This window comes from Oncorhynchus gorbuscha, linkage group LG15 (assembly GCF_021184085.1).
Source record: "Oncorhynchus gorbuscha isolate QuinsamMale2020 ecotype Even-year linkage group LG15, OgorEven_v1.0, whole genome shotgun sequence".
Lineage (NCBI taxonomy): Eukaryota > Metazoa > Chordata > Actinopteri > Salmoniformes > Salmonidae > Oncorhynchus > Oncorhynchus gorbuscha.
In genome coordinates, this window is record NC_060187.1 from 19,949,739 (window position 1) to 19,975,993 (window position 26,255).

Below are 26,255 nucleotides of genomic sequence, written 5' to 3' on the forward strand. Positions count from 1 at the left end.
TGCATGAAAAGGCATGAGCTCTGCTTAGTTTTTTTTGCAGGCTGTACACACTTCATCAGTCTCTCATTCACAATCTGACAAGCACTTGATAATGCCTAGAATTTCCCAGCGGCATCACTCTGGCCGTAATCCCCTAAAACAATCTGTGCTCAGTTGGTAGAGCATGGCGTAATGCCCCTAAAACAATTCAGACTGCCTTTTAAAAGCGTCTGCTAAATGGCATATATTAAAGATATTGGAAGAACTGTCCACATTTACTTTTCGTCAACCAACAAGATGAGTAGGCCTAACGAACAGCAAAAGCACTAGCCTATGTCAATCTACTATCCCCCATAGTATGAAAGTTGACCTATTCTATTCTGTGTGAGAAATAAATATTCCAAACGTAGTCTGGGACAGTTGTGGGATGAGGTAGATTCCAAATTAATACAACCACTAGCATCAAAAAACCTTCTAATGCAGTGAGGCTGACGCAACAGGTCAGAACTTTTATCTTAAAATGTTGATAAACTATTACACTATTTCTTCACATTATAAGCGCAGCAATCCTCATACAGCAGTAGGCTGTAAGTGCAAATGTTCCATTACTGGGAAAACACCATTTTCAAAAGTGACCACAAATGTGATGATTGCATGTAATGCTTTTATTATAAAGGTGCATTCTCATGGTGAAAATTATCTTCCCCAAACTTCAAACTCACGCGTCTCGTATGTATGCAAGTTTGGCTTTACAACGGGTGTAGAGCCTATTTAATGTACTTCATTTATAGAAATTATTTGGCCACTTTAGTTGTGATACAAACCATATAGGCCTATGGACATGAGGTGTGTGACTATGATTTGAAAAAGTAGCAAAAAAAAAAGGTATGCGTTTTTCTGGCCTTACCTCACACATGCTGGGCATCATTCACAAGTCAGTCTGATGGGTGACAATGTCAGCCTATTCCTTATTTTTAATCTGGTCTTTACATATGTGAAATTAGTTTTGATTTAGAATGGACCATTATCATGTACCTGTCTCAAATCAGGGAAAGGGGAAAACTAAATGTCATATATGCACTTAAATAGTGAATGGAGGACACTTTTCCCATGGTTCATTTTCATGCCAGCCAGGTAGGCTATACTCCGGTTGTAAAGAGAATCAATGTGCTTAATATTAGGAAAGTTGAGAAATAAATATAGGCTAGGCCTACTATTGAACGCTGATGGGATCCTCCTCTTTTTAATAGAGGCCATCACTCTGTATTTTTCATGAAATCATAGCCTATAGAAATGTTGTGCAACATGAGCTCATAGGCTCTGATGAAGTGTTTGATTAGATTTTCGATTACATTTGCATTGATGTCAGAGTGATTAGAGGGACAATAGTGTGTTGAGTACCAGGCAGTTAGCAAGTTTGGTAGGCTACTAATGACCATGAGCAGCATCAGAGCATGGAAAAGCCTAACTACCGTGACTAAACAGTCACATGGAATTTGACCGATGTCATGGCTTGTGACCGCTGGTGTGGAGGTAATACGATCACCATAACAGCCCTATTCCCAACTGAAATAAGTTTGGAGCACACCATTAAATTTAGGAGCATGAGAAAATAGGATTTTTCTAATCGATTGAGAAACTAATAGGTAACCCTGTAAATCTATTTGTTATTATGAAAAGCAAAAAAGTTGATTGTAATTTTAGTGACCGGTATTTCTAAGTCATTTGTAGAATATTAAGCTTTCTACATATAGTGCATTCAGAAAGTATTCAGACCCCTTTCCCTATTTTGTGACGTTACAGCATTATTCTAAAATGTATTAAAGAATTTTTCTTCATCAAACTACGAACAATACTCCATAATGAAAACCAGAAATACGTATTCTGAACCTTTGTTATGAGACTCAAAATTAATCTCAGGTGCATTCTGTTTCCATTGATCATTCTTCAACTTGATTGAGTCCACCTGTGGTAAATTCAATTGATTGACATGATTTGGATTTAAGTCATTTACAGACGTCTATATCTGGATCCCACAGTTGACAGTGCGCATGTCAGAGCAAAAACCAGGCCATGAGGTCGAAGGAATTGTCCGTAGAGCTCAGAGACAGGATTGTGTTGATGTACAGATCTGGGGAAGGGTACCAAAACAATGTCTGCAGCATTGAAGGTCCCCAAGAACACAGTGGCCTCCATCATTCTTAAATGGAAGATGTTTGGAACCACCAAGACACTTCCTAGAGCTGGCCACCTGGCCAAACTGACAAATCGGGGGAGAAGAGCCTTGGTCAGGGAGGTGACTAAAAACCTGATGGTCACTCTGACAGAGCTCCAGAATTCCTCTGGAGATGGGATAAACTTCCAGAAGGACAACCATCTCTGCAGCACTCCATCAATCAGGCCTTTATGGTTACGTGTCCAGAGGGAAGCCACTCTTCAGTAAAATGCACATGACAGCCCGCTTGGAGTTTGCCAAAGGCACCTAAAGGACTTAGACCATGAGGAACAAGATTCTCTGGTCTCGTTGAAACCAAGATTGAAATATTTGGCTTGAATGCCAAGCGTCACGTCTGGAGCAAACCTGGCACCATCCCTACGGTGAAGCATGGTGGTGGCAGCATCATGCTGTGTGAATGTTTTCAGCGGTAGAGACAGAGACTAGTCAGGATCGAGGGAAAGATGAACGGAGCAAAGTAAAGAGATCATAGATGAAAACATGCTCAAGAGCATTCAGGACCTGAGACTGGGGCGAAGGTTCACTTTCTAACAGAACAATGCCCGCTTGACCCTATTCCCTCCTCTCTCCTCCAGACCATTTCCGGAGACCTTCTCCCTTACCTCACCTCGCTCATCAACTCATCCCTGACCGCTGGCTACGTCCCTTCCGTCTTCAAGAGAGCGAGAGTTGCACCCCTTCTGAAAAAACCTACACTCGATCCCTCCGATGTCAACAATTACAGACCAGTATCCCTTCTTTCTTTTCTCTCCAAAACTCTTGAACGTGCCGTCCTTGGCCAGCTCTCCCGCTATCTCTCTCTGAATGACCTTCTTGATCCAAATCAGTCTGGTTTCAAGACTAGTCATTCAACTGAGACTGCTCTTCTCTGTATCACGGAGGCGCTCCGCACTGCTAAAGCTAACTCTCTCTCCTCTGCTCTCATCCTTCTAGATCTATCGGCTGCCTTCGATACTGTGAACCATCAGATCCTCCTCTCCACCCTCTCAGAGTTGGGCATCTCCGGCGCAGCCCACGCTTGGATTGCGTCCTACCTGACAGGTCGCTCCTACCAGGTGGCGTGGCGAGAATCTGTCTCCTCACCACTGGTGTCCCCCAGGGCTCTGTTCTAGGCCCTCTCCTATTCTCGCTATACACCAAGTCACTTGGCTCTGTCATAACCTCACATGGTCTCTCCTATCATTGCTATGCAGACGACACACAATTAATCTTCTCCTTTCCCCCTTCTGATGACCAGGTGGCGAATTGCATCTCTGCATGTCTGGCAGACATATCAGTGTGGATGATGGATCACCACCTCAAGCTGAACCTCGGCAAGACGGAGCTGTTCTTCCTCCCGGGGAAGGACTGCCCGTTCCATGATCTCGCCATCACGGTTGACAACTCCATTGTGTCCTCCTCCCAGAGCGCTAAGAACCTTGGCGTGATCCTGGACAACACCCTGTCGTTCTCAACTAACATCAAGGTGGTGGCCCGTTCCTGTAGGTCCATGCTCTACAACATCCGCAGAGTACGGAAGCGGCGCAGGTCCTAATCCAGGCACTTGTCATCTCCTGTCTGGATTACTGCAACTCGCTGTTGGCTGGGCTCCCTGCCTGTGCCATTAAACCCCTACAACTCATCCAGAACGCCGCAGCCCGTCTGGTGTTCAACCTTCCCAAGTTCTCTCACGTCACCCCACTCCTCCGCTCTCTCCACTGGTTTCCAGTTGAAGCTCGCATCCGCTACAAGACCATGGTGCTTGCCTACGGAGCTGTGAGGGGAACGGCACCTCAGTACCTCCAGGTTCTGATCAGGCCCTACACCCAAACAAGGGCACTGCGATCATCCACCTCTGGCCTGCTCGCCTCCCTACCACTGAGGAAGTACAGCTCCCGCTCAGCCCAGTCAAAACTGTTCGCTGCTCTGGCCCCCCAATGGTGGAACAAACTCCCTCACGACGCCAGGACAGCGGAGTCAATCACCACCTTCCGGAGACACCTGAAACCCCACCTCTTTAAGGAATACCTAGGATAGGATAAGTAATCCCTCTTACCCCCCCTTTAAGATTTAGATGCACTATTGTAAAGTGACTGTTCCACTGGATGTCATAAGGTGAATGCACCAATTTGTAAGTCGCTCTGGATAAGAGCGTCTGCTAAATGACTTAAATGTAAATGTAAACAATGACCCTAAGCACACAGCCAAAACAGCACAGAAGTGGCTTTAGGACAAGTCTTTGAATGTCCTTGAGTGGCCCAGCCAGAACCTGAACCCGATCTAACATCTCTGGAGACCTGAAAACAGCGACACTCCCCATCCAACCTGACAGAGCTTGAGAGGATCTGTAGAGAAGAATGGGAGAAACTCCCCAAATACCGGTGTGCCAAGTTTGTAGCGTCATACCCAAGAAGACTCGAGGCTGTAATCACTGACAAAGGTGCTTCAACAAAGTACTGAGTAAAGGGTCTGAATACTTATGTAAATGTGATAAGAAAAATATAAATTAGCAAAAAAATTAAAACCTGTTTTTGTTTTGTCATTATGGAGTATTATATGTAGATTGATGAGGGGGGAAAAACGATTTAATCAATTTTAGAAAAAGGCTGTAACGTAAGAAAATGTGGAAAAAGTCAAGGGGTCTGAATACTTTCCGAATGCACTGTAGTTATTAGGGCATTATAAAATCGGTGTTATTATTTGTCTAATTCCATTTTGTCCCAAATATACATTTTAGTAATTTATTAGACGCTCTTATTCAGAGTGACAAAGGAAGGGCTCAAGGGCACATTGAGAGTTTTCACCTAGTTGGTTTGGGGATTCAAACCAGCAACTTTTTGGTTACTGGCCAAATGCTCTTATCCATACCATCCATTATCTTGGTTTTGTTTTTCCAGGTTTAGGATTTTCTCCAATTTTTTCAGTTTTTCGCTATCTAAATAACACTTTTTAAATCTGAAAATAACCAAATTGGATGTTCTAAGTCTGAGGTCTGGGACAAATATAAGAAATGTGTATTTTTTGTGTACTTTGGTGTTTCTATAAACTAGGGTATCAGTGAGGATTTCCTACACTGGACAACTTGTTACAGCTGTTGATAAGTTATTGATAATAACATGCCAATTGTTTTTCGGTCATTATATTAAGATATATGGGGGTATTTCATAGATATATTCAAGAAAATATACGAGTTGATTTAAACCTTTATCATAGTTGGTGTCTTGACAGATTTGTCCAAAATCATGTGATTTTGTTTTTGGGTGGGGGAGGTATATTTGGGTAAATGAATTAATCTTTGGAACTGTTTGGGCTAAAAACGATCCATTTTCAATCATTACAACATTATTATTACATGCAGGTTGCACAGCAAAATATTAAGGAGCATATGCAACCAAAATAGTATCACTTTAGATGCCTTAGTACAGAACTAATATTTTAGATTTGATATAATAATAATAATAATGCAATGTTAGATTTACCAGTTATAAGACTGAATAAGATTTCCAATGTATTCATTAAAATGTGGAAAATAGATGAAGTTATAATGCAGAAGGTCTAAAAGCTCATCGTTGTAAAAACAGCTGAACAGATTGATTCTACAGGCGGTCAGTGTGGTTCCTCTCAGTACCTTGAGCTCTTCCATGTTCTTGTGTAGTTCTCCCAGGTATTTGTAGTAGTCACCAGACAGAGTGAGCAGCTCGATGTAACGGGTCTGCAGTAGAGTAGCCTGGGAGAGGGCATACAGCACACAGTTAATAACAGATACATACAAACTACTCAGTAACACAAAGTCACCTAAACACACAATCAACTCAGTGGTAACATTGTTAACATACTGGGCACCGAATACACCGGACTAGGGACGCAGGTCTACCTGTTTACTGGGTTTCTAACCCGGGGTAAAGCAGAGTGTGTATGTATCAGGCTAGATTCACCTTGACACTGAAGGCACTCAGTAACAGATGTACATGTACTGTATGCACCTGTATAAGTCAACAGTACATGTTTGAGTGACTTGGTGGAGCTATGATTGTTACCTCCTCTGTGAGCTGAGTAGAAGGAGACTGTGTCATGGTCCTCTTCATAGGGATGTTCAGTAGAGTCTCTAGACCAGCACTGTATGAAGCCAACTCCAGCTCATAGTCCTGAAAACAAATAGATCTTAAATTCACAGGAATAAAATGCAGGAAAAGCAGTACATTAGTATACTATGATGGGTATAGTGATACATGGGCCGGATGTGAAAGCCCTTACCTTGATGGAGTTCACACAGGCGTCAGTGTCTCTCAGAACACTCTCAACACTCTCTCTCTTCACCTTGATCTCAGAGTTCAAAGCCTAGACAAACACACAAAAACCTCCATATGTTCATTATATTGCCCTGAACAATTATACTGACTGACTGACTGACTGACTGACTGACTGACTGACTGACTGACTGACTGACTGACTGACTGACTGACTGACCTTCTGCTGGTTGAGGTGTTCATCCAGGGCTGTGATGCTGTCTATCTTGGTGGCCTGCAGGGCGTCCTGATTCTGACGCGTAGTACTGATCCACTCACTGAGGACTGAGCTAGTGGTGGTGTACTGCTTGAGTTGTCCTTGGTACCCCTCTAGGTCCCTCAGTCTGAGAGAGGAAAAGCAAGAGATACAGGTTTAAAATGTTTTTGGGTATATATATAAAAAAGAAAAATGGTCATCAATAGTAAATGTTTGAAGTCATCACAAAGTAAAGGAAGGAGGTACAGCACATGTTGGATAGGTATGGAGAACAGGACTCTATATACAGAAGTCAGAGAGACAACAAAACAGATACAGCTAGGTAAATGTCTGAGTGAGATATGGAACCAAAAAGGTGTGCATAGATAAGATATAGAGAGGTCTGTATACCTGAAGTCTATCTGGCTCTGGAGGCGTCTCCAGCGGTCAGACAACTGGGTGACTTGTTCACTGTATCTGGACAGGTCCACGTCACACCTGTGGAAGGATCCGCCCACCTGGCTGTTCCAGTGGACTGCCTTCCCGAGCTCTGTCTCCATGGAGACCAGGACGTCCCTCTTCCCCTCCAGCTCGGCCCTCATACTCTACACATACACACACACACAACAGAACATCTGAGATTTGAATCACAAACCTAACTGGCCTTTACAGAATACCTACCGGGAATAGTAATAATCACAAAGCTAACTGGCCTTTACAGAGTACCTACCGGGAATAGTAATAATCACAAAGCTAACTGGCCTTTACAGAGTACATACCGGGAATAGTAATAATCACAAAGCTAACTGGCCTTTACAGAGTACCTACCGGGAATAGTAATAATCACAAAGCTAACTGGCCTTTACAGAGTACATACCGGGAGTAGTAATAATCACAAAGCTAACTGGCCTTTACAGAGTACATACCGGAATAGTAGAATCACCGGGAGTAGTAATAATCACAAAGCTAACTGGCCTTTACAGAGTACATACCGGGAATAGTAATAATCACAAAGCTAACTGACCTTTACAGAATACCTACCGGGAATAGTAATAATCACAAAGCTAACTGGCCTTTACAGAGTACATACCGGGAATAGTAATAATCACAAAGCTAACTGGCCTTTACAGAATACATACCGGGAATAGTAATAATCACAAAGCTAACTGGCCTTTACAGAATACCTACCGGGAATAGTAATAATCACAAAGCTAACTGGCCTTTACAGAGTACATACCGGGAATAGTAATAATCACAAAGCTAACTGAGTACCTTTACAGAACTACATACCGGGAATAGTAATAATCACAAAGCTAACTGGCCTTTACAGAATACCTACCGGGAATAGTAATAATCACAAAGCTAACTGGCCTTTACAGAATACCTACCGGGAATAGTAATAATCACAAAGCTAACTGGCCTTTACAGAATACCTACCGGGAATAGTAATAATCACAAAGCTAACTGGCCTTTACAGAATACATACCGGGAATAATCACAAAGTAACTAATCACAAAGCTAACTGGCCTTTACAGAATACATACCGGGAATAGTAATAATCACAAAGCTAACTGGCCTTTACAGAATACATACCGGGAATAGTAATAATCACAGAGCTAACTGGCCTTTACAGAATACATACCGGGAATAGTAATAATCACAAAGCTAACTGGCCTTTACAGAATACATACCGGGAATAACTGGCCTAAGAATAATCAATAGTAATAATCACAAAGCTAACTGGCCTTTACAGAGTACATACCGGGAATAGTAATAATCACAAAGCTAACTGGCCTTTACAGAATACCTACCGGGATTAGTAATAATTCTAAAGCTAACTGGCCTTTACAGAGTACATACCGGGAATAGTAATAATCACAAAACTTACTGACTTCAAAGCATTTACACACAACGGAACATTTAGCCTAGGAGCACCACACACAGCTAAATGACCGACTTAATCATTGCTGTGACAGTCACTCCCATTCCCAATGTTTTGGGGCTTTTGTTTCAAACAGTAACTGTTACCTTCAGAGTGGACCTGTAGTCCTCCACCTCTGTAGGATCCAGGGATGTGGTCTCCTTCTCTGTCAGTCTGGCCTCATGGACCTTAATGATGTCCTCAGCCCTGGACTCACTCTCCAGGAGGGCCCTTAGAGCCCGCAATCTTGGAGTGGGAAAAGGGTGGGAAGAACGAGAAGAGGAAGAAGGGGAAAGAGATGCAAAGAATGAGAGAGAGAGAGAGAATTCGTCAGAACAAATTAGTTCAATTTGAGCAATGAGTGTTGAGTGTTTGTATGGATGAGTTTGTCTGTGTATGGAGTAGTTATATGGGTATTCTGCAGAGAACCCTTTCAGGCTGTGTGTATGTTCATACAGCATAATGTTTACCTCTGTAGGTAGGCGGCGGAGCACCCATCCAGACTGCCCAGTCTCTCGTTGATGAGGCTGAGTTGGCTGCGTAAGAACGTGGCCTTGTCAGAGTCAGTCATACCCTCTAGTTCCTTCAGAACATGCTCATTCAGATGCTGGTACTCCTCACGGATAGAGTTCACATCCCTCTGTACAGACTGAGGAAAAAAACACACATTTAGTCACATGCACAAACCTAACCCTACATACACTGTAGTACTCCTAGGATGTACAGTATATTGTATCTGTGTATCTGTGTGTGTGTTCATGTGTGGCGTCCATGTGTGTATGTACCTCTAGTTGGCTAATCCTCAGGCCACAGTCGTGCGCTCCGTCTTCTCCCAGACAGATATGGATGTGCTGGGTAAGCCCCGCCTCCGCCTCCTCCAGGCGCTGTCTGAGCGTGTGCAGCTCCGTCAGGCTGTGTGACGTCACCACCACTTTCTTCTTCACCTTCTTAACCACCCCCTTTTTCACATCCTGTTGCTTAACCTCCACTAGCTTGGTCTCCTCTATCTTCTTTGCCTCCTCTTGATTGACCACCAGTATCCTGGCCTCCTCCTCTGCCTTGATCCTCCCTTCGTTGGCGGTCTGTTGTGCAGCTAGGGACAGAGATAGAGAGTTAGAGGTCATATGCTGTATGGTAAAGGTACAACTTAGATTAATTAAATACACCCAGAGTACATAGGTGAGCAGAGACAGCATAATAGAGGAGCATATTGTGCCCTACAATGAGAGAGATACTCTACTCACTGTAATGGACCTGAAACTGTATCTCTACTATATAGAGTTGAAGTCGGAAGTTTACATACACCTTAGCCATATACATTTAAACTCAGTTTTTCACCCTTCTTGACATTTAATCCTAGTAAACATTCACTGTCTTAGGATCACCACTTTATTTTAAGAATTTGAAATGTCAGAATAATAGTAGAGAGAAATATTTATTTCAGCTTTTATTCCTTTCATCATTCCCAGTGGGTCAGAAGTTTACATACACTCAATTAGTATTTGATAGCATTGCCTTTAAAATATTTAAGTTGGGTGAATTTTGGCCCATTCCTCTTGACAACGATGGTGTAACTGAGTCAGGTTTGTAGGCCTCCTTTTTCGCAAACGCTTTTTCAGTTCTGCCCACACATTTTCTATAAATCAAATCAAATGTATTTATATAGCCCTTCGTACATCAGCTGATATCTCAAAGTGCTGTACAGAAACCCAGCCTAAAACCCCAAACAGCAAGCAATGCATGTGTAGAAGCACGGTGGCTAGGAAAAACTCCCTAGAAAGGCCAAAACCTAGGAAGAAACCTAGAGAGGAACCAGGCTATGTGGTGTGGCCAGTCCTCTTCTGGCTGTGCCGGGTGGAGATTATAACAGAACATGGCCAAGATGTTCAAATGTTCATAAATGACCAGCATGGTCGAATAATAATAAGGCAGAACAGTTGAAACTGGAGCAGCAGCACAGTCAGGTGGAAGTTGAAACTGGAGGATATAGGATTGAGGTCAGGGCTTTGTGATGGCCACTCCAATACCTTGACTTTGTTGTCCTAAAGCCATTTTGCCACAACTTTGGAAGTGTGCTTGGGGTCAATGTCCATTTGAAAGACCTATTTGAAACCAAGCTTTAACTTCCTGACTGATGTCTTGAGATGTTGCTTCAATATATCCACATAATTTACCCCCCTCATGATGCCATCTATTTTGTGAAGTGCACCAGTCCCTCCTGCAGCAAAGCACCCCCACAACATGACTCCAACAGTATCCAACCTCCAACCTAGGTGTTTGTAAACTTCCGACTTCAACTGTATCTACACTATCGCTATACTGTCTCTCTACTATATATCTGTCACTCTACTGTATCTACTATATCTCTACTCTATATCTACAGTATCTACTGTTTTCTACTGTATATCTATTCACTGTAATGGACCTGATACTGATCTACTCTCACTGTCTCTACTATATATACACTCTATTGTATATATACTATCGCTCTACAGTATATCTACTATGTCTACTATATACATCTACTGTATCTACTATATCTGTACTCTCTACTATATCAACTGTCTCTCTACTCACTGTAATGGACCTGACAGTATATCTACTATCTCTCTACTGTAGCTCTATTCACTAATGGACGTGAACTGTATATCTACTATATCTCTAGTCACTGTAATGGGCCTGATACTGTATCTCTATTCACTGTAATGGACCTGATACTGTATATCTACTGTATCTCTATTCACTGTAATGGACCTGATACTGTATATCTACTATCTCACTACTGTATCTCTATTCACTGTAATGTACCTGATACTGTATATCTACTATCTCACTATGGTATCTCTATTCACTAATGTACCTGATACTGTATATCTACTGCATCTCTATTCACTGTAATGTACCTAATACTGTATATCTACTGCATCTCTATTCACTGTAATGGACCTGAAACTGTATATCTACTGCATCTCTATTCACTGTAATGGAACTGACACTGTATCTCTATTCACTGTAATGGACCTGATACTGTATATCTACTGTATCTCTATTCACTGTAATGGACCTGATACTGTATATCTACTATCTCACTACTGTATCTCTATTCACTGTAATGTACCTGATACTGTATATCTACTGTATCTATTCACTGTAATGTACCTGATACTGTATATATACTGCATCTCTATTCACTGTAATGGACCTGATATTGTATATCTACTGTATCTCTATTCACTGTAATGGACCTGATACTGTATATCTACTATCTCGCTACTGTATCTCTATTCACTGTAATGTACCTGATACTGTATATCTACTATCTCACTATGGTATCTCTATTCACTAATGTACCTGATACTGTATATCTACTGCATCTCTATTCACTGTAATGTACCTAATACTGTATATCTACTGCATCTCTATTCACTGTAATGGACCTGAAACTGTATATCTACTGTATCTCTATTCACTGTAATGGACCTGATACTGTATATCTACTATCTCACTACGGTATCTCTATTCACTAATGTACCTGATACTGTATATCTACTATCTCACTACGGTATCTCTATTCACTGTAATGGATCTGATACTGTATATCTACTATCTCACTATGGTATCTCTATTCACTAATGTACCTGATACTGTATATCTACTGCATCTCTATTCACTGTAATGGACCTGAAACTGCATCTCTATTCACTGTAATGTACCTGATACTGTATATCTACTATCTCGCTACTGTATCTCTATTCAATGTAATGTACCTGATACTGTATATCTACTGCATATCTATTCACTGTACTGGACCTGATACTGTATATCTACTGCCTCTATTCACTATAATGGACCTGATACTGTATATCTACTGCATCTCTATTCACTGTAATGTACCTGATACTGTATATCTACTGCATCTCTATTCACTGTAATGGACCTGAAACTGCATCTCTATTCACTGTAATGTACCTGATACTGTATATCTACTATCTCGCTACTGTATCTCTATTCACTGTAATGTACCTGATACTGTATATCTACTGCATCTCTATTCACTGTAATGGACCTGATACTGTATATCTACTGCCTCTATTCACTATAATGGACCTGATACTGTATATCTACTCTATCTCTATTCACTGTAATGGACCTGATACTGTATATCTACTATCTCACTACTGTATCTCTATTCACTGTAATGTACCTGATACTGTATATCTACTGTATCTATTCACTGTAATGTACCTGATACTGTATATATACTGCATCTCTATTCACTGTAATGGACCTGATATTGTATATCTACTGCATCTCTATTCACTGTAATGTACCTGATACTGTATATCTACTGCATCTCTATTCACTGTAATGGACCTGAAACTGCATCTCTATTCACTGTAATGTACCTGATACTGTATATCTACTATCTCGCTACTGTATCTCTATTCACTGTAATGTACCTGATACTGTATATCTACTGCATCTCTATTCACTGTAATGGACCTGATACTGTATATCTACTGCCTCTATTCACTATAATGGACCTGATACTGTATATCTACTCTATCTCTATTCACTGTAATGGACCTGATACTGTATATCTACTATCTCACTACTGAAACTGCATCTCTATTCACTGTAATGTACCTGATACTGTATATCTACTGTATCTATTCACTGTAATGTACCTGATACTGTATATATACTGCATCTCTATTCACTGTAATGGACCTGATATTGTATATCTACTGCATCTCTATTCACTGTAATGTACCTGATACTGTATATCTACTGTATCTCTATCCACTGTAATGTACCTGATACTGTATATCTACTATCTTACTACGGTATCTCTATTCACTAATGTACCTGATACTGTATATCTACTGCATCTCTATTCACTGTAATGTACCTAATACTGTATATCTACTGCATCTCTATTCACTGTAATGGACCTGAAACTGTATATCTACTGCATCTCTATTCACTGTAATGTACCTGATACTGTATATCTACTATCTCACTACTGTATCTCTATTCACTGTAATGTACCTAATACTGTATATCTACTGCATCTCTATTCACTGTAATGGACCTGAAACTGCATCTCTATTCACTGTAATATACCTGATACTGTATATCTACTATCTCGCTACTGTATCTCTATTCACTGTAATGTACCTGATACTGTATATCTACTGCATCTCTATTCACTGTAATGGACCTGATACTGTATATCTACTGCCTCTATTCACTGTAATGGACCTGATACTGTATATCTACTATCTCACTACGGTATCTCTATTCACTGTAATGGACCTGATACTGTATATCTACTATCTCACTATGGTATCTCTATTCACTTATGTACCTGATACTGTATCTCTATTCACTAATGTACCCGATACTGTATATCTACTGCCTCTATTCACTGTAATGGACCTGATACTGTATATCTACTATCTCACTACGGTATCTCTATTCACTGTAATGTACCTGATACTGTATATCTACTGTATCTTTATTCACTAATGTACCTGATACTGTATATCTACTGTATCTCTATTCACTAATGTACCTGATACTGTATATCTACTGTATCTCTATTCACTAATGTACCTGATACTGTATATCTACTGTATCTCTATTCACTAATGTACCTGATACTGTATATCTACTGCATCTCTATTCACTGTAATGTAGCTGATACTGTATATCTACTGCCTCTATTCACTGTAATGGACCTGATACTGTATATCTACTATCTCACTACGGTATCTCTATTCACTGTAATGTACCTGATACTGTATATCTACTGTATCTCTATTCACTGTAATGTACCTGATACTGTATATCTACTGTATCTCTATTCACTGTAATGTACCTGATACTGTATATCTACTGCCTCTATTCACTGTAATGGACCTGATACTGTATATCTACTATCTCACTACGGTATCTCTATTCACTGTAATGTACCTGATACTGTATATCTACTGTATCTCTATTCACTGTAATGTACCTGATACTGTATATCTACTGCCTCTATTCACTGTAATGGACCTGATACTGTATATCTACTATCTCACTACGGTATCTCTATTCACTGTAATGTACCTGATACTGTATATCTACTGCCTCTATTCACTGTAATGGACCTGATACTGTATATCTACTATCTCACTACTGTATCTCTATTCACTGTAATGGACCTGATACTGTATATCTACTGTATCTCTATTCACTGTAATGGACCTGATACTGTATATCTACTGTATCTCTATTCACTGTAATGGACCTGATACTGTATATCTACTATCTCACTACGGTATCTCTATTCACTGTAATGTACCTGATACTGTATATCTACTATCTCACTATGGTATCTCTATTCACTAATGTACCTGATACTGTATATCTACTATCTCACTACGGTATCTCTATTCACTGTAATGGATCTGATACTGTATATCTACTATCTCACTCAGCAGGTATTCGGACCACCAGTTGGTCGTAGTAGGCCTGGGGTCCAGTGTACTGACTCACTACTGTATATCCACTCACTGTAAGCAGGTAGCTGGACCACCAGTTGGTCGTAGTGAGCCTGGGCTCCAGTGTACTGGCTCTCGATGCTCCTCTTGTCGTCGTCCTTGAACATCTCAGAGCCATGGCAACAGTGTATGAAGTCTGAGTAGTGGGTCTCCAGACCCTTCAGGATGCTGCAGTACTCCTCAGGACACATACGGGACAGCTGAGAGGACACACACATATTAAGAACAATTCAGACCTTGTTTTTGTGTCCTCGTTTTAGTGAATGTAGTTATGTAGTCAGGTCATTTGTAATAATCTTAGTAATAATGGACTCAGCTGCACCATAAAGTCAAACTGACATTTGAGTCAGTCGTGGCCCTTGTACGTGAAACTGTAGCAACAGTGATGACGTGATATGGTTACGATGGCGATAGGTTCTTACCATGGTGATGGTGAGAGAGTTGATGCGTGTGATGTCCTGGACACAGTACTGCCAGGAGATGAGACTTTTGATGTTGATGTAGAGCTGGTTCCACACAGACAGGATGGCCTCATAGTACTGTTCATTCCTGATGGACCACACAACACGGACATGGATTTAGTCTGTGTATGCGTGCGTGGGTGCATACATGCATAACACATACACAGTACCAGTCAAAAGCTTGGACACACCCATTTAGGGGTTTTCTTTATTTGGACTATTTTCGACATATACTTATTTTCCACCATAATTTGCAAATAAATTCATTAAAAATCCTTCAATGTGATTTTCTGGATTTTTTTTTCTTAATTTTGTCTGTCATAGTTGGGGCGGCAGCGCAGCCTAGTGGTTAGAGTGTTGGACTAGTAACCGGAAGGTTGCGTTCTGCCCCTGAACAGGCAGTTAACCCACTGTTCCCAGGCCGTCATTGAAAATAAGAATATGTTCTTAACTGACTTGCCAAGTTAAATAAAGGTTAAAATTATTTTTAATTTTTTTAAATAGTTGAAGTGTACCTATGATGACAATTACAGGCCTCATCTTTTTAAGTGGGAGAACTTGCACAATTGGTGGCTGACTAAATACTTTTTGCCCCATTGTATGTAAGAATGCTGTTCATGAACTACATTCAACACTATAGTACCCTCCAAGCTCATCATCAAGCTGGAGGCCGTGGACCTCAACCCCGCCCTGTGCAATTGGGTCCCTGACTTTCTGACGGGCCGCCCCAGGTGGTGAAGGTAGGAAACAACATCTCCACCTTGTTGACCCACAACACTGGGGGTGTTGCGTGCTCAGCCCCCTCCTGTACTCCCTGTTCACCCACGACTTCGTGACCATACACGCCTACAACTCATTCATCAAGTTTGCGGACGACACAACAGTAGTGGGCCTGATCACCAACAGCGACGAGACAGCCTACAGGGAGGAGGTGAGGGCACTCAGAGTGTGGTGTCAGGAAAACAACCTCTCACTCAATGTCAGCAAAACAAAGGAGATTATCGTGGACTTCAGGAAACAGCAGAGGGAGCACCCCCCTATCCACATCGAAGGGACAGCAGTGGAGAAAGTGGAAAGTTTTAAGTTCACGTCAACAACAAACTGAAATGGTCCACCCACACAGACAGTGTGGTGAAGAAGGTGCAACAGCGCATCATTTGGCTTGTCATCTAAAACCCTGACTAACTTTTACAGATCCACAACCGAGCGCATCCTGTCGGGCTGTATCACAGCCTGGTACGGCAACTGCTCTGCCCACAACCACAAGGCTCTCCAGAGGGTGGTGCGATCTGCACAACGCATCAACGGGGGCAAACTACCTGACACCTACAGCACCCGATGTCACAGGAAGGCAAAAAAGATCAAAGACAACAACCACCCGAGCCACTATCTGTTCACACCACTACCATCCAGAAGGCGAGGTCAGTACAGGTGCATCAAGGCTGGGACTGAGAGACTGAAGAACAGCTTCTATATCAAGGCCATCAGCCTGCTAAACAGCAATCACTAACTCAGAGAGGCTGCTGCCTAAATGGAGACCCCAATCACTGGCCACTTTAACAAATGGATCACTTGTCACTTTAAAAAAATCCCACTTTAAATAATGCCACTTTAACAATGTTTACATATCTTACATTACTCATATGTATACACAGTATTTTATACCATCTATTGCACTTGCATATGCTGCTCGGCCATCGCTCATCCATATATTTATATGTACTGTGGCGTACAGCAGGTCAGCCACCAGGGGGAGACTCGTCGAGGCCTGGTGACAGACAGTGTGTACGTCACAAGGCATTGGCTCCATCTGCTGGACGTACCAGGTCTCGATGGGTTCTCCGGCCAGGACTAATTGGGGCTGATTAGGAGTTGGTGAGTAATCAAGGGCTGATTGGGAGTTGGTGAGTAATCAAGGGCTGATTGGGAGTTGGTGAGTAATCAAGGGCTGATTGCTCACCAGCTGTGCAAGGCCCATAAAGCTGCCAGAAGGACAGCACACAGGGAGAGGGGAAAGAAAGGACTCCCATATAGTTGGGGATGGTTACAGAGGTAACAGGAGTGGGTGCAGTTTTGATCCCGACAGGATACAGCAAGACCCAGCGCCCAGAAGATGGTATCCCAGGGAGGGTCTCAGGGGGGGAGACCTATCATTTTTGATCTATTATTTTTTTAAACACCCTTGAAACGGAGCTTATCCTACTCTGTCCGTGTCTGATCTGGGTAAACGTCTTGACCAAACCCCCTGGTCTGCCACAGTACATATTCTCATTTCCCCCTTTTAGATGTGTGTATTGGGGAATTGTTACATATTACTGCACTGTCGGAACCAGAAGTACAAGCATTTTGCTACACTCACATTATCTGCTAACCTTGTATATGCCAAATACAATTTCAATTTGAATGCATTTCAATTAAGAGGTGTGCCTTGTTAAGTACATTTGTAGAATTGTTGACTGGTACTGTGTGTGTATGCGAGTGTGTGTGTATGCGAGTGTTCTTACTTGTTGGCCAGGTTGATGCCCAGGGAATTGGGTGGTGGCACCAGCAGACAGACAGAAGGCACCAGCATGTCCAGACCTCCTGGTCCCGTTACCTGCCACTTACTACGCTGGGAGTTGTCTTTTAGGATGCCCTCGTTGCCCTTCAGAATCACCTTCTGTGGAGCACAATACAGAATGTGTACGAGAGAAGAGACCCTTATGTGACTTAAACAATTCAAATTGTCATTTATGTAATTCAGGGCTCATCTGTAAAAGACCTTGGTCTCAGTATGACTCCATGGTTAAATAAATACGTCTCTGACCTGGTCTTGTTTGAAGTCACACAGGGCCTGTACCATAACAGGACTACTGCTCTTCTCTTCCTCAGGGTTACGTGGTCTCAGCCTCACGATGCTTTTGGACATGTTGACCAGGTGCTGCACCTGCCTCTTATTCTCCAAGATCCACTCTTTCTCCTTCTGTTGGACACATAAGTTAGGGGTCAGAGGTTAATATCCATTTCAGAGGACAAGGGGAGCAATTGAACTTTTGTATCTTCACAAATTACTGCCTATTCACCATGTAGTGCAGTTTTTTTTTAAATTGGAGTGACTTCAGTCAAACGTAGTGCACTATATTGGGAATTGGTTGATTGAGATATAGCCTTGCACTGTCACGCACTGATCTGTTCCACCTTTCCTTGTGATTGCCTCCACCCCCTCCAAGTGTCGCTTATTTTCCCTGGTGTATTTATCCCTGTGTTTCCTGTCTCTCTGTGCCAGTTTGTCTTGTATGTTTCCAAGTCAACCAGTGTTTTTGCCATTCTCCTGCTTTTTGCATTCTCCTTTTTCTAATCCTGGTTTTGACCCTTGCCTGTTTCTGGACTCTGTACCCGCCTGCCTGACTATTCTGCCTGCCTTGACCACGGGCCTGTCTGCCACTCTGTACCTCCTGGACTCTGTACCCTCCTGCCTGACTATTCTGCCTGCCTTGACCACGGGCCTGTCTGCCACTCTGTACCTCCTGGACTCTGTACCCTCCTGGACTCTGTACCCTCCTGCCTGACTATTCTACCTGCCTTGACTACGAGCCTGTCTGCCACTCTGTACCTCCTGGACTCTGTACCCTCCTGCCTGACTATTCTGCCTGCCTTGACCACGAGCCTGTCTGCCACTCTGTACCTCCTGGACTCTGTACCCTCCTGGACTCTGTACCCTCCTGCCTGACTATTCTGCCTGCCTTGACCACGAGCCTGTCTGCCACTCTGTACCTCCTGGACTCGGATCTGGTTTTGACCTTTTGCCTGTCCATGACCATTCTCTCTCCTACCCCTTTGGATGAATAAACATTGTAAGACTCAACCATCTGCCTCCTGTCTGCATTTGGGTTTCGTCTAGTGCTTTGATGAACAGCATCTGTGGTGCCGATATACATGTCTTACCTCCAGGCCGTTGAGTAGTTCCAGCAGGTTTTCCAGAGGTGTGTTCCTATCGCTGGTAAACTTCCTACGGATGTTCTCATGCTCCTTCTGCAGCTTGCTGTACGTCTCATTGGCCTCCTTGAAGAACTGGCTGTATGCAGCGTTCTCCTTCAGGTGGACATGAATACACTTGGTGATCTGGAGGAGCCAGCTCCACTGGGTCTGCAGAGTGTCCATATAGGCCTGGAAGAAATAAAAACAGAAGAATAGAGGGGTTAAAGGATGAACGAATCAAGATAACCATCACAACGAATGACATTGAACAAAAATCTATTTGCATCATGTAAAGTGTTGGTGTAATGTGTCATGAGCTGAAATAAAAGATCCCAGAAATTTCCCATATGCACAAAAAGCTTATTTCTCTCATTTTGTGCAGAATGTCCACAAGAGCTGTTACCAGAGAATGGAATGTTAATTTCTCTGCCATAAGCAGCCTCCAACGTCGTTTAAGAGAATTTGGCAGTACGTCCAACCGGCCTCACAGATCACGAGTAACCACGCCAGCCCAGGGCCTCCACATCCGGCTTCTTCACCTGCGGGATCATCTCCGACCAGCCACCCGGACAGCTGATGAAACTGTGGGTTTGCACAACCGAAGAATTTCTACACAAACTGTCAGAAACCGTCTCAGGCAAGTTCATCTGCGTGCTCGTCGTCCTCACCAGGGTCTTAACCTGACTGCAGTTAGGGGTCGTAACCGACTTCAGTGGCAAATTCTCACCTTCGATGCCCACTGGAGGTGCGCTCTACACAGATGAATCCTGGTTTCTACTGTACCGGGCAGATGGCAAGCAGTTGGCTGACGTCAACGTTGTGAACAGAGTGCCCCATGGTGGTGGTGGGGTTATGGTATGGGCAGGCATAAACTATGGACAATGAACACAATTGCATTTTATTGATGGCAATTTGAATGCACAGAGATACCGTGATGAGATCCTGAGGCCCATTGTCGTGCCATTCATCCACCGCCATCACTTCATGTTGCAGCATGATGATGCACGGCCCCATGTCGAAAGATCTGTACACAATTACTGAAAGCTGAAAATGTCCCAGGTCTTTCATGGCCTGCATACTCACCAGACATGTCACCCATTGAGCATGTTAAGGATGCTCTGGATCGACATCCAGAAACTTTGCACAGCCATTGAAGAGGAGTGGGACAACATTCCACAGGTCACAATCAACATCCTGATCAATTCTATGTGAAGCCAATGTGTTGCACTGCATGAGGCAAATGGTGGTCACATCAGATACTGACTGGTTTTATGATCCGCGTCCCTACCTTTTTTGTAAGGTATCTGTGACCAACATGTGCATATCTGTATTCCCAGTCATTTGAAATCCGTAGATTAGGGCCTAATGAATGTATTTCAATTGACTGATTTCCTTACATGAACTGTTACTAAGTAAAATCTTCAAAATGGTTTTAGGTTGCGTTTATAATTGTGTTCAGTGTAGATAGCTACAGTAGATATTGCTAGGTATCATGGGCCACAGGAAGAGGAGCTGTTGCGACTAACAGCTAATAATCAATAATCAAATAGATATTCTCCTCACCTCGATCTTGTCAGAGGCAGGGTGATGGTTCTTCAGAAGGCTGTCCACTTTCAACTTCAGTTTATTCAGGTCTTTCTCCTTCTCCTCCAGGGTACTCATCAGTTTCTGTCAGGAGAGCAGCACAGTTAGGGAAGAACTGGAGAGACAGAAACAGTGTTAGGACCTGGGGACCCAATGGGACTGGAAGAATGATCTGTGGTTTCATTGCACAACTCCCAGTGGTTTGGCATTATAGTTCCCTAGGGAACAGAATGCAAAACAGATGAACAAGACATAATGACATGCAGATACACAATCAACTAGATGTGTCAGCCACGGGACTAGAGATTACCAAACATTATCAATCATCAGGAAGGATCGGTAACAATCAGGAATTATTACAGCTAGTATGCACCCCAAATGGCACCCTATTCCCTCCATTGACCAGAGTCCTGGTGAAAAGTAGTGCACTAAATAGGTAATAGGGTGCCATATGGTACACAGACATCCTGTATGGCCTCTATGGGATAATGATAATGAACTAGCCTTTCCCCCCTCCCACTGTGACACTTCCCCTCTGACCCTTGACCTTTAACCCTTGACCCAGTCCTTACCGAGTAGCTCTCCTGCTTCTTGGGAATGTAGAGGTCAATGTTTTTCTCCCCCCAGTCGAACACCAGCTCCTCCTCCTCTCTCTCATTCACCCACATGATTTCTCTGCTGATCTCCTCAATGATTTGCTGCAGCTCTCTCAGCTGGTTGCTACGGCCATGAGACATTTTCTGACACACAAAACATGGTGAGACATTTATAGTTAGGTACAATCAATAAAGTTAAACATCCATTGTTACCAGTGGTGTAGTGCTATTCTTGCTATTCTTGGGGGCTTTGCGGTGGCCACTCTGGTTTGGGTGTCCTCGGCAGAACGGTGTTGCCGTAACCAAGTGGTCACATATCATTCTGGGTTCCACTGCGCACGAGGGGGATCCATTGAGGTTTATGAACATCAAGGCAGACACATGTTCTGATTGCCCTAAGTGGTCAAGCCACCGACGGGCCTTAGCAGTACACACATAGCCTACAGTTCTATAGTTTTTCATGGAATGTTATTGGTAAATGTATCTGAATTAATTTTCCCGAAAGTGTTACCAGCTCTGTGCATTCTCAAATGTAAAAAAAGTGAATGAGTGCGGCTGCTCCACGCTCTGGCAGCACTACACCCCTGGTTGTGTCATGACTAACTGACAGACAGATGGACACCAACATGTTAAATACAACACAAACATACAGAGATAAGATATGGTACAACAACCATATGATAAAGTAATGCAGGGTGTGAGAGAGTTTTCCCCAGAGCCCTCTCACACCTGCAGCGTGTCCCAGTCCTGATCCAGAGCGTGCTGGTTGGCCTTGTCTCCTTTCTTGAACTGTAGGGAAAGACACACACGGAGCTAGAATCACACAAACTCAGAATCGCACACACAGAAATAGAATGTATGAGAGTGTGAAAGAAACTGTTTTTGTTTATATATATATATCATACACACCAGTTCATCCTTGGCTCTGTCCACCTCTGCACTTCTCTGTATGGAGCTGTGAAACTTGTTGTGGCTGATCAGCTGCTGCTCGATGGCTGCAGAGTCGTCTCCCCAGGGTGAGGTTTCTATGAGACGCTGGAACACAAAGATATCCCCACCATGTAATAACCACATAACAACACCTTCTCGCACACAACATTAACACATCTCAACCAACGCACAGAGGCCAGACATATTGAATACACACAACAGCAACCAACCTGTCCATGAAAACCCAGTTTTGACCCCATGTTTATTTGTAACATAAGCATTTTGTTGCACTGCAATAACACCTGCTAAACTATGTAGTGATCAACAAACGTTGATTTGATTTGACTATTGTGAAGACAATGCTGCATATTGCCACACGGTGGTGATAGAGAAACATGAGGTATGACTCATTACCCCCTCATTACCCCTGTAAGGCTGTAATACACACAGAAAAACAACCAAGGAAGAACAGTATGTCAGGAGTTCACCAGCAGCCATGGAGTTTGATCCACTGAAGACCACAATAACATAGTCTCACTTTCACCTCAGTTTGTGGGGAGTGTGGTTGCATACAAGTGTGGGCGTGTGAGAATGTTTTTGTCCTTCTGTGTCTCTGGTCTCCACCCCTCCTAATTGAGATGTATGTCTGACAGTGGCAGATGGACTCTAAAGCATTCTTTACAACTTTTAAAAACTTTTACTGCCTATGCAAATAAGAAGAATGCTTTCAACTTGGCACGATAATTGACATGCATTTCTAAACGGGTAACCTCTAACATGACATTTGGATATTTTCTGTTAATGCATAAGTGGCAAAGCTGCAGTTGTAACCGATGTGAAATGGTGTTGATGTGTGCTGAGGGTCCCTGGTTCGAGCCCAGGTAGGGGCGAGGAGAGGGACGGAAGCTATACTGTTACATTGATGCTGTTGACCCGGATCACTGGTTGCTGTGGAAAAGGAGGAGGTCAAAAGGGCGGTGAGTGTAACGGATGTGAAATGGCTAGCTAGTTAGTGGTGGTGCGCACTAATAGTGTTTCAATTGATGAAGTCACTCGCTCTGAGACCTTGAAGTAGTTGTTGCCCTTGCTCTGCAAGGGCCTTGGCTTTTGTGGCGCGATGGGTAACGATGCTTCATGGGTGTCAGTTGTGGGGCAAGGAGAGGTACAGAAGCTATACTGTTACACAGTCATTATAACCTTCCCCACCAGCTGCTCTAACCTCTCTGTTTATTCTCCAGAGTGTTGCAGGAGCTGGCATAGGAAGGTGTGCAATACTTCAGCAGGCAGGGATGATGTATGTCACCGGTGGATGTGATAACAGTCTTAGTGGGAATTGTCAGAGAAGGGCTATGGTTATTTTATTTACTGCGTGTCTGTGCGTGCATTAGTGTGCATGCGTGCATGCGTGTGCGAGTGCGGTGTGGGATTTCCTGTATATTCAGATCTAGATTAGAATGTCAGTGTGTTATCTACACTGGCCTCTCTACACACCCCAGTCCTTATGTGTGGGAGGGAGAAATTCCTAAAAGCGTCAAGTGTCTCACAATGATGACCTAAATATTCTAAATATCACTGGGAATGTTTTGCAAGAAGTTGTCAGCACCCCTTTTGACTCACAACTACATGCAGTTTTCATGATATATTTTGAAGATGTACAGGTGGCAGCAATAATATTATGCAATCCTATAGCATAGGCCTTCCTACACAGCATTACACATCTATCCTGTATCTCTGGGTAGGGTGTGGTTTTCTGTACCTTCTGCTGTCCAATCCAGGCAATGGCCTCATTGAAGCTCCTCCCAGCTTCCTCCCATGCACCACTCCCCCTGCTCCCCCGGCTCCGCCTCTGCATGGTCCCATATACGGCCATGTGGACTCCCTTTAACTGGTCCCTAAACAGATCAATACTATGGAGGCAGGGGGAGAGACAGACAGAGACAGAGAAATAGAGTTAAACAACACCTATACATGACCCTAACAGTTTGGGAAAGTGAAGGCGGTAAGAGATTTCTAAGATATTAATACAGAACTCGGCCCGTATCCACAAAGATTCTCAAAGTAGGAGTTCTGATAATGATGAGTGCGAAAGTTAGACGCACAAATATTATACCACACCAAATCTCCCCTGTTATTGTAATGGTGAGAGTTTAGCATGCCTTGGGGGTATGATATTTGTGCGTCTGTAACTTTGTCATTATTCACGATTCATTCAGGATTGTCCCTAACAATGGTAGCATTCACATTAATGTAGAAGTGTTTACAAACATATACTATTGTTATTTACAATAAAATTGACTCCAAAATGCACAATACATTATTTACTATGAATTTCTATTGGGCACAAAATTATCTGAAACACAAGCAAAACAAATAGCAAATTCATCCAAATAATGTGTAGACACAAGCTTGATGTAGTCATTGTGTGCTATGAATATGGGACCAAATACTTAACTTTTTACTACCTCTTTAGACATAAGTGAATTTGTCCCAAAACTTTTGGTCCCCTAAAATGCAGGGGGACTATGTACAAAAAGTGGTGTAATTTCTAAATGGTTCACCCGATATGGATGAACATACCCTAAAATTAAAGCTGAGATTCTGCACTTTAAGCTTATAGTTGTTGTATCATTTCAAAAGAGCTGGTGTTTTATTGGAAGGACAACAACATTGAATAAAACATTGGTAACAGTCCCAATACTTTTGGAGCTCACTGTATTGATAAAAGAGCTAGGTACATGAGTCATCCATTTGGAGATTGTAAATATAAATGCCTATTGTTTTAGATCTATTTCATCTTATGATCTCTGGAGACAAATGTGAAATCAGTCATAAGACTGCAAACTGAAAAGCATATCAACATAGCAAGAATTTATACCCCTTTCCCACAGTGAAATATGACATGCTGTTCCGTTAAGCAGAATTTAAATTGTATGGCCTTAACTTTATTTAGGGTTAGTTCCCTTCAGTCACTACATTCTGTATCATTCCATTAGGCCACCTTGTTTGATTTAGCCTACCTTTAGTTGTTTCCTCTGTAAACACTTGTGAAAATGTTTGGTATGAATATGGAACGCAGACAAAACGTGGCAGTTTAAACCTGGAGCCTGGAGCACGGTTCACAACGAGTGAGCCTTTGTCATCACAGTTCCATGATCACTGATTAAGGGACATTTATAGGACTATTGTTCAACAAACTTTCTAGACTTTTCTCCCCTTCCAATATTCATGAATTGAACATCTGAATATGGCAACTTTCAGGATGAATCAAACCTCTGCATTTTTGATTCAACAATATATCTTGTGCGTAAAGGCTCTCCAAACCTGTTTTTGTTTAAGAAGAAGGTAAATTCATTAATACTTTCCTAACCCTTAATAATTTATAAGATCAGAGTATTTTTAAATCTACTAAACAGAGACGAATATGCATATTTTGATGGCTTTCTTCATTGATCCCTAATACTCAGAACCTATTCTCTTCATATATTCTAGTGAGCCTTGTTACAGGCTTTGGCATTCCCATGTATAGTTCGAGGTTGGACATTAGCATGTGGGGCACACCGATTGGTGTCACCTTGTTAG

The 26,255-nt window shown here is 42.5% G+C and overlaps 1 protein-coding gene across 3 annotated transcripts in view; it reads right to left on the minus strand.

Annotated features, from left to right (window-relative positions):
• LOC123996711 (desmoplakin-like) overlaps positions 1 to 26,255 on the minus strand; it is a 37,350-nt gene that overhangs the window by 7,126 nt on the left and 3,969 nt on the right. For all 3 annotated transcript variants that reach the window (XM_046300332.1, XM_046300331.1, XM_046300329.1), the window contains exons 4-21: positions 24,433 to 24,583; positions 22,656 to 22,781; positions 22,476 to 22,535; positions 21,723 to 21,890; positions 21,130 to 21,234; positions 19,534 to 19,755; positions 18,416 to 18,571; positions 18,114 to 18,268; positions 15,571 to 15,697; positions 15,162 to 15,348; positions 9,383 to 9,690; positions 9,068 to 9,246; positions 8,705 to 8,843; positions 7,088 to 7,281; positions 6,662 to 6,824; positions 6,449 to 6,532; positions 6,232 to 6,339; positions 5,823 to 5,921 (exon numbers count right to left, since the gene is read on the minus strand). In XM_046300332.1, coding sequence (XP_046156288.1) covers positions 5,823 to 5,921; positions 6,232 to 6,339; positions 6,449 to 6,532; positions 6,662 to 6,824; positions 7,088 to 7,281; positions 8,705 to 8,843; positions 9,068 to 9,246; positions 9,383 to 9,690; positions 15,162 to 15,348; positions 15,571 to 15,697; positions 18,114 to 18,268; positions 18,416 to 18,571; positions 19,534 to 19,755; positions 21,130 to 21,234; positions 21,723 to 21,890; positions 22,476 to 22,535; positions 22,656 to 22,781; positions 24,433 to 24,583 — 2,731 coding nt within the window. The remainder of the gene's footprint in view (positions 1 to 5,822; positions 5,922 to 6,231; positions 6,340 to 6,448; positions 6,533 to 6,661; positions 6,825 to 7,087; positions 7,282 to 8,704; positions 8,844 to 9,067; positions 9,247 to 9,382; positions 9,691 to 15,161; positions 15,349 to 15,570; positions 15,698 to 18,113; positions 18,269 to 18,415; positions 18,572 to 19,533; positions 19,756 to 21,129; positions 21,235 to 21,722; positions 21,891 to 22,475; positions 22,536 to 22,655; positions 22,782 to 24,432; positions 24,584 to 26,255) is intronic.